The 9,392-nt window shown below is 52.8% G+C and overlaps 1 protein-coding gene across 3 annotated transcripts in view; it reads right to left on the bottom strand.

Annotated features, from left to right (window-relative positions):
• Positions 1-3,202: 3,202 nt before the first annotated feature.
• Map2k5 (mitogen-activated protein kinase kinase 5) overlaps positions 3,203-9,392 on the bottom strand; it is a 236,560-nt gene continuing 230,370 nt past the window's right edge. For all 3 annotated transcript variants that reach the window (XM_076850990.2, XM_076850991.2, XM_076850992.2), the window contains one exon: positions 3,203-3,642. In XM_076850990.2, the coding sequence (XP_076707105.1) occupies positions 3,538-3,642 (105 nt within the window). In that variant the 3' untranslated portion in view covers positions 3,203-3,537. The remainder of the gene's footprint in view (positions 3,643-9,392) is intronic.

Below are 9,392 nucleotides of genomic sequence, written 5' to 3'. Positions count from 1 at the left end.
ATACAGAGACTCCCTCAGCACTCAGCTGCCCATCTTCCTGACTTCAAGCCTGGGAACTCTCAATCTGGGCCCATGAGGGAGTGGGTTCCAGGGGCCCCGTACCATGAAGACATGAACAAAGCTGTGTGTGCATGCATGTGGGTGCACATTGTTCTGGGCTGGGGATATGCACAGGGGTCTGTGGCCCCACAGATGAGAAACCTGCTGTGGAACATGAGGGCTGGTGGGAGCTCCAGGACTCAAGAGATCAACCTCTGCACTGATGGATGAGGAAATCAAGGCTCACATAGGAGACATGTTTGGTCTGAGGCCACCACGGCAGCTGGCTCTGATCCAGGGCTTCGAGGCTCCATCAGGAGCAGCATTCTTGGTGCCATGGAGGGCACACTGAACCAGCATCTCTGGGGAGCAAGTCAAAGGGCATATCCCTGTGCCCTATTCCCAAAGGTACTGATTTACTGTCTTTGCACCAGAATTTAGGGAGGTTTGTACTAGAGAACAGGCACTATGTATACACATGTGAGCTCAAGTGTGCAGTACTTTTGGAGCTGATTCTGGAAACCTGGTTAAGAGAGCCAAACAGTGCTTTGCTACTTACTTACTGGGTGACCTTGGGCAAGTCATTGCACCTCTATGGTTCAGTTTCTCCAGCCAGAAAAGGGGCAGAATAATACACCAATTACCTTATGGGATTGTGGTGGGTATGAAATGAGCCCTAAGCAGTGCCTGCCTTGGGATACTGCTCATTCTTCCTACCTTCCCTGATTTGGGAACTGAGGATGACAGGCTGGCTGGGTGCATCTTCTCAAAGTAAGGATGAGCTTTACGTCTGTATCACTTTCTGGGTTGGTCAGTTCTGTCTGAGGAGCCGTTGGGCTTCCCTCCTCTCAGAGCGCTACTTCGAAGGAAAGCCCACCCATCTGCTTTCTCAGTCCTTCCGGCCTGAGCACTGGCCCTGGGAGCACAGTCTTCAAGGGTGGGCCTCATCAGACTTTGGACTTCCCCAGGCCCAGGGAAAGGGCAGTGCTCAGTGAGATGACCCGTCGGCCTGAAGCCGGGCAGCTGCAGGCTGGTACCTTGAAGCAGGGTGAGTGGGACTCTGGCCTGGGAAACTTAGTGAAGCTGCATGTAAGGCTGGCTCTTGGAGGGCCACTGGAGTGGACATGGGCTGGGAAGGACGGCTCCACCAGTCAGTCATTGTACACTGGGGCTATGGAGAGGAAGGTAGTCAGAACCTCAGGCCCTGTGGGGCTTCTGTTCTAATGGAGGGCGGGGAAGGTAGGGATAGAAGATGAATGAGTCAAACAAGTGGTTTTGGACACTGTTCCAAATGAAATGGAGGACAGTGCAGACAAGGGGCATGGAGTCTGAGACAGGGGAGGGAGAGCTGTGATTTCAATAGTGTGATGAGATGGGTCCCACTGAGGTGCCACTGGAGCTGAGATCTGCAGATTGAAGACAGCTAGGTGGGGGCAAGAGGGGTCCAAGCACCAAGAACGAATGTCTCAGTAGTTGGCACGACAATAACTGCTAGTGACAGGAAACCCCAAACAAAATAATTTAGTCTGAGCTCATTTTTCATTCCATTGCAGTTGTTCCTCGGGACACGCAGGATCCTCCATGTGGTGATTCAGGGATTCAGGTTCCTTCCGTGGTGTCTTAGCAGCTCAGCTCTGCCCACCCCCAACTGTAGTCATCTGTTTCCCTTTAGCAGGGGGATGGAGGTAGGGGCAGGATCTAGGCTTCTTGGCCATCCTTGAGTTCCCTTGAGAAGACCTAGCCACATGACCTGTTAAGTGTTGGGAGGCGTCTTCCCTGGCTCGGGGAATGGCTTCCCAGCCCCAGCTCTGACTTGGGAGCATGCCTGGAAGCTCAAGGAGCAGCAAGAGGTCAGCTGGCTGCAGTGAAGAGAGAAGGGGTGCGGGGCAGATGGTATGGTGTCACACAAGCCACCACTGGGTCTTTGGCCTGTTCTCTGAGTAACTGGGAGATCCTGGAAGTTCTGAGCAGGGGAGGGATGGATCTGCCTTATGTGGACATGGTCCCTCTAGCTGCTGTGTGGGGAATAGGGGGTGGGGGTGTGTGTGCTGGGCGGGGCAGTGGGAGGTGGTGGCAGACAGGAGCCTGTAGGAGGTGGTTGCAATGGTCAAATGAAAGGCTGTGGTGACCTGGACTAGGGTGGGAAGAGGTGGGACCAATATCCTTTGAAGGCCAGGACAGTAGGACTTCCTGGAAAGATGGATGCTGGGTAAGAAAAACCAATCTGGGGCTGGCGGAGCGGCTTAGTGGGAGAGTGCTTGCTTAGTATGAAGAGACCTGGATTCAATCTCCAGTACTGCAAGCGGCAAGAAAACAAAAAGAAGGCAAGGCTGAGACCCACACTCTGGTGTGGGCACTGGGGGGGCTGGTGCAGATGTCTTTTATGAGGGGGGGAAGCAGTGGGAGGTCTTGGATGTGTGTACATGGGGGCCAAGAGTTTGCTTTTGGATGTGTTGAGATGCTACTTAGGCTTCCAAGCGCACACTGGCTCTGAGTCTCAGTTCCTTGTCTGGCAGGTGGTAAGGGGGCTACCTGACAGGATGGCTGAGTGGCCTTGGTGAAAGGGGTTCTATGGGTATGGACTCAGGACTGAGCACAGCTGGTGGAGGGAACTGGTGGTGTGTGTGGGGTGCAGGGAGGAAGAGGGGCCTCTCAGAATGTTTCCCTTTAGCTGGAGGATGGAGGCAGGAGGGGGTCTGCACCTTACACCTTGGCCATCTTCTTTTCCATTAAGAAGACCTGGGCACGTGGCCCGTTAAATGCCTGGGCCTTTTTCTTTGTCTCCTGCTTTTTCTAGGTCACCCAGGGTCAGATCATTGTGTTGGAGCTGGTGTCACTGCCAGGACTGCAGCCCCCAAGGGTGTGGAGCAAACTCCAGTCCAGTAAGGAGCCCACCGTGGCCCAAGGTCTGGGCCCTGGCCCAGGCTCACTACTCCTCACCCCTTGGTCCTAGCACCTCCACACTCTGGTTTCTCGTCTGTCAAATGGGCTGAGCTGTGGCTTCATCACCTAGCCATGGGAAGCACTTGGGGTACTTGCAGGTGCCTGGGTCACACAAGTCACACAAGTCCCTGCCCAAGTGGACAGCCCCTGTGTGCCCCCGATCTTTGGTGAGAACAGACTCAATGAACAACACACCCTTGTGGGGGGAGGCACCCCAAAGCGTAATACTTTTATTCCCATCAGTGCTGCTGACAGGGCCTGACCCTTTACAAAGAAAATGTTAGGAAAACAGAAGTGGGGTGGGGACCACGGGGCCTCCACCCTCACCGTCCCACCCCGTCCCCACCCTCTGGTGAGGGGCGAGGCACTGCGCAGGTGCAGGTGCTGGTCCCCTTGAGGCTCCTGGGGCTGGCCACCTGCTGGCAGCATGGAAGGTGAGGGCGGGGAGGCCGGGCCAGCAGAGCTCTTCTGGCACAGGCAGCAAACGGAGAGAGGGCTGCTGGTGGGCTGTCCCCTTGTGGACTGGTCCTGGACTTTCGGTGTCCGGTTCAGGCCTCACGGGGGCCCCTGCTGGTTCCGCCTCTCCTCCAGAGCCCTGCACACCCACATGGACACCACTGTGGCATTTCCATCATTGAACTGCACGATGAACGGGTGGCCCTGCAGGGAAGAGGAGCAGGAGTGAGCTCAGCCCCCAGACTTCCACACACCTGCCAAGGCCTGTGCTCAGCCTGGATCTGATGTCTTTTTCTCAGAGAGGTAAAAAGGGTAGCTTTCAGCCCCTTTCTTACCCTAGATAGCAGGCCCAGGCCGGGACAGTGACCTGCCCTAGCCCCCAGGGTGGACGTCTGGAGTACTTACTGTCACGCCTCTGCTACCTTCTCCTGAAAGCTCCTTAGGGTGGGGCCTGCCTAACTCCACACTGTCTGGTCCTTATTCAGATCGGCATCACTCCCACAGCCACCCAGCCAAGGCCTGGCCCTTGTGTGGCCAGCTTTCTGGTCCAGTGGCTGCCCAGAGACCAAAGAATCATCCTGTCAGGGGCTTTGTCAATCCCTTTTAGTTTTCCCCTTTGTCTACAGCTCCCCTATAAATAAACCGCAGTCTGCAGCTGGAGGGAAGGTGAAACCCCAGGGGAGGGAGAGGGAGAGGAGGTGTGGGGCCTACACATCCTTCTGGCTGGGGCAGAGGGCTGGCCTTCGGAGGGGCCAGCTGTCTCCACGCGGCCTGTCTGGTTCTAACCTACTTAGCCCACAGGCAGGCCAGGTTATATTTAGCCAGACCCTCCCTGCTGTTCTGAAGCACTAAGATCTACACTCACAATCTCCGGGCCTCCAGGGAGTTCCCAGGGAAGGCCAGAAGAAAGCACAGAGGGCCACAGGGCTGACCTGGCCACAAGTCAAAGGTGGAGGGAAAACTAAAAAGCATTCTCTTCCGTCCTCCCCAAGTGGCTTTTTGGCTCAGGAATTTACACCTGGCGGTTCCCCAGGCTGGAGCTGGGAACTTGCTAGAAGCGGCGTACTTCGGAGCAACAAGCTCCTCACACTCTCTTCATAATGGCCAGCAGGGCTGCAGGCCCATGGTGCTCTGACCCCAGCACTGGCAGGAGCTGCGGAGGACTAGGTTGGAGTAGGAAGGGGGCTACTATGGCCCATCCAGACCTCAGGTCAGACCTGAGATGTCCCTGGGTTCAGGAAGAAAGAACGCCCAGGCCTCCTCGGTCTGGGCTGCTGCTGTCCGTTCATGGGGTTTGCCCAGTCCAGGTGAGAACCGCTCCCAGGTGCAGCTGCGTGGGTCTAGCTTGGAAGCACTCTCAGAGGTGCCAGGAGGAAGGGACCTCAGCTTAGAGGGTGCCCCGGCTCCCAGCCTAGTGTGGGACCCACCAAGGCTATGGTGGAGCTAGGCCTGGAGCCCAGAGGGGCAGGCCTGTGACTGCGTATGGCATTCTGTGGGGCCGTGGGGGGCGGGGCTGATGGCCAGGTTGGGTGGGTGTGGGTGGGTGGCGCAGGCCTGCGGGACTGAGGCCAGAGGCAGTCTATCTGGGTTCCCGCAGGTTCTCCCTCTGTATATGCCCACTCTCCACCTGCTTCCTCTAATCATGGCTTAGATGGAGCAAATCCTTCCTGAAGTCCAAGTGCGCACACTTTCTTTTCAGGAGAGGTGACCTTGTGCCCTTCTGAAGAACAAAGGGAGAAGCTGTGCTCAGAAGCCATGGGCCCCTCCCCCCAAGCCTGGGGTAACAGTGTCACTTTCCCAGAATGCCGGGTGACTTTGGGGCCATATGCTCCATCTCTGTTATCATCTGTTCGGGAACAAGCAGAGCGGAACTGCAGGAGGGGACTGGAGGCATTCCTTCACATTACAGGAAGGGCCGGTGGCCGCTCTGTGGGGAGGCGCCCACAGGTGGTGGTTGAAGGGGAGAGGGCTGCTGGGCTGCTGGCCTCCCGGCTCAGCCTCTGTTGTCACCCCTGCCTCATGGTGATGAGGCACACCAGAGCCTTGATGGTTTGCACACCCTGCAAGGAAGTGATCTGTACAACTCGTTTGTCCCCAGCCACTAGGACTGGTTTAGGTGGGTGCCCAAGAGGAAGATGTGAGAGGGAGAATCAGAGCAGGAGGTGCAGGGGGACAGACAGAAACCACGCGAGCAGCGCTCTCTGTGGCTGGGCAGCTGCCAGGCTAGGGCTGCTCTGTGTCTTGCTGGCTTCACTGCCAGGCAGTGGACACCACGCAGAGGATGCCACACTCACTTCCTGCCTCCTCGCAGGGCACCACAACAGTTAAACCAGGAAGGGCTGAAGTATTCTGCTTCACAGATTTTGCCACAGAAGTTGGGGGCCAGAATGAAGACAAAGGAAGGGACTGCAAGAGGGAGGATGCGTCCGACATGGCACAGGACAGGAGGAGCCAACGGCAGCCAGAGATGGCCAGCGTCACTGCTGCAGACCCCCACCAGAGGGGCCAAGCGCACGAGGAGGGTGCTGGTGAAAGTGAGGCACATTATGAACAGGGGCTGTGAGTCTCCGTTCTGCTCCCTCCTTTGCCTAGGTGCTGTCTGGCCTGCCTCAGAGCTGGATGCTCACCTCTCTGCTGAAGTTCCCTCCATCCCAGGTTTTTTTTTCTTTTTTTGGTACTGGGGATTGAACCCAGGGGCACTTTCTACCAACCTACATCTCCTTTTTATTTTTTGAGACAAGGTTTGGCTAGGTTACCAGGCTGGCCTTGAACTTGGGATCCTCCTGCCTTGGCCTCTAGAGTCACTGGGATTATAGGAGTGCACCACCGTGCCTGCCTGAAGTTCCCATTTCTTGCCCACCTACTCCATCGTTATGAGATGCCTTCCCAAAGGAAAGCTAGGACACTCCTGAGCCCCTGTCTAGAAGCCAGAGGTGGAAGGGCTAGTGTGGCCTGCTAGGTAGGACAGGGGCTTGGAGCCTGCTGCAGGGCTAAGTCTGGACTCAGTCCAGTGCTCATGTGAGTGGAACCTCACTGTCTGCTTTTGGGCTTTGAGTTTCTTCCTAGATAGGACTTTTTGGGGGGTCCCCACATTTTCTTCTCATTATATAACTTTCCTAAAGATCATCATACATTTGAATCAATTCATAACTCATGACTGCAAGGCCTGATGCATGCCTAGCACATAGTAGGCTCTCAAATAGCACCTATGGCATGAGAAAGTGATTTGTACACCCTGTATGTCTGTATCTCCCCAGGCACTTGCTGTGCAGAGGTAAAGACCTCCAAGATGCACATGGCCAACGTGAACCTTCCCAGCAATCCTACCTTACAGACAAAGAAAACCAAGGCTCCAGGAAACATGAGGATGGGGACAAGGCCACAGAGCCAGAAGGTGACAGAGTAAGGGCTTAAATTCAGAACACTTTCCCACCACGGAAGACACCACACTGCCCCCTGACCACTGCTATCCTCCAAGGTCGAGCACAGTGAGTTTTATATTTCTACTTTTTAAAGAGTAGCTTGTACATTGTAGGTACTCAACAACTAATTTTTAACTAAAATTGGGGAGGGAAAAAAGCATCCTTGCATCCTCCCTGTTCAGATTCGTAGGTGTCAAGGATTTCTAGTTAGTTATTTGGTACTCAGCAACTCGACTAAGTATTAATATTATCCCCATTTTACAGACAAGGAAGCTAAGCACAGAAAGATCCACGAACTTGTCAAGGCCACAGAGCTTGTCCTTTGCATTGCATCTCCAAAGCCCAATCCTTGCTGGAATTTATGGTACAAGAGATCATCTCCCCCGTTTATTTAAAGCATGGGATGAGCCACTGTCACTCGACCTTCATTTTCCTCATATGTAAAATGAAGATAGTAGCAGTACCTACTGCATAGGTTTGTTGGAAAGATCAATATAATAAAATAAAATATACAAAGCTCATAGCACCCTGAGCAAGTATTCAGGAAGTAGTAAATGTAAGTGAATAGTGGAAGGTGGGTGTGCAGATAGACAGAGACAGCACAGGTTGTCTGTCATTTAGTATCAGCGACTAGTTGGTTTCTTTAAAGTTGATATAAAAAGGATAATATATTAAAGGAGATAGTTATCCAATAATGCTCTCCTAAATGGTTAGTGCAATTTGCTTCTCTAACCTTGCTGTTACTCAACGTTAAGTAACAGGTCTCTCATACAAAGATAGCTCTTGAGCAAGGTGTGGTGGTGCATACCTGTAATCCTAGCCACTTGGGAGGCTGAGGCAGGAGGATTTAAAGTTGGAGGCCAGCCTGGGCAATCATACAGTGAGATACTGTCTCAAAATAAAAAGAGCTGGGGGTGTATGTAGCTCAGTAGTAGAGCACTTGTGTGAGGCCCTGTGTTCATTCCTTAAACATACACACACACACAGACACATGCACACACACATATACACACAGACAGCTCAAAGATTTCAGTTTCCTATTTAGAAGAGTAAAACCTCGGCCATTCATCTCGATTCATCTCCCATCTTGATTCCTCTGCATGGGAGAGGATGCCCTAGACCTTGGCCAGGTATCTCCCAGTCCAGATCCAAATGAATAACGAGTCCAACAATCTGCTCAAGGGGACAGCAGGGCAGCCCTGTAATTAGGTGGAGGCCTGCAAAAGGTGCCTGCATGGGCCCTCACTCTCCTTCCCTCTTGTGACCTGGGAGCCTTGCTTAAGACTCTATGTACTACTCCAGCCCTCCCCTCTCAGCAAGAATGGAGGACTGTTAGGATTGGATGGGACCTCAGAGACCTGTGGAGTCACAGGGTGTGAGGTATGTGGCATTTCTATAGATGTTTCATTCAAATTTCATTATTTTAAATTACATTAAAAAATGATTAAAGTAATATATACACTCAGTTATGTTCATTTCAAAGTGTTGCATTGAATAATGATGATTTGTCGTCTTGCATTGTGATGTTATTATTATTATTTGCAGGTTTTGGAGCAAAGTCTGTCAACTTGTTAAATCTGTTTGATTCTTACATGTAGTTTGGTAAGTAAGAGTGCTGTTGTGGTACTGGTCATTTGAGAAAACTCAGAGCTGGGATGTCCACTCGGATTGTGTGTGTATACATTTTTGTGTGAGTATCCCACCAGAGCCCAGGGACATGGAGCTCCTTCCTGAGTGTCTGCCCTGTGGCCAGCCCTGCGACATACAGTGAGGTCGGGGTGGGTCAGGGTTGCTCTGAGGTTCTGATGGTATCTGCTTTCAAAGCTCTGAATACCTACGGCTTGACGTACCATAAGCAATCATAGGAGAGCTGGTCGTCACGGTCAGTGACTAAACTTTGAAATAAAAGTATTCTGCTGTTCCATTTTAAATCATCCACACAGGTTTAGTGAATGCCTGAGACAGCAGCGGGGTGTGTCAAGATTTCAACACGGTGCCACTGAGACGATCTACTGAGATAGATATAAGACAGCAACTGTCCCCGGTGACCCCAGCTCTCCGAGGTTTGTGGTCCTCAAGAGAAGCTTCCTGGATGATTTTAAAAAAGAAGTGTCTACAATGGATACTAACATATTCACGCTAAAACCTTATCACTTCTTGTCTATATCGAGTCCTGCCTTCATTTCACATAACAAAAAGTTTAAAAATTACTAATATAATCCTTATTTACACAGGAGAAAATTCCAGATTACAGAAGATAAATAATTTATAGAAGGGCGCACAGATGGCCAACACCTGCTCAACGGCTGATGAGTGGCAGGGCAGTGGCAGCTCTTAGAACAGTAATGACGTGAGATGATACATCACAACCATCCCTGGGGGCTCCCACGGGGCTCCCCCCATCCCGCCCCCTGGGTGTGCCCAGGTCAGTCCACAGGGCAGCGGGGAAGGCTGTGGCTGGACTGAGGATGCTGGGGGCCCTGATGGGCAAAGCAACAGGGAGAGGCTGAGGAGTGTGGGTTCCACCTGGGG

The sequence above is a fragment of the Callospermophilus lateralis genome, chromosome 3, assembly GCF_048772815.1.
Source record: "Callospermophilus lateralis isolate mCalLat2 chromosome 3, mCalLat2.hap1, whole genome shotgun sequence".
Lineage (NCBI taxonomy): Eukaryota > Metazoa > Chordata > Mammalia > Rodentia > Sciuridae > Callospermophilus > Callospermophilus lateralis.
The sequence above is the reverse complement of the archived record's forward strand: the minus strand, read 5'-3'. Positions and strand labels throughout refer to the sequence as shown.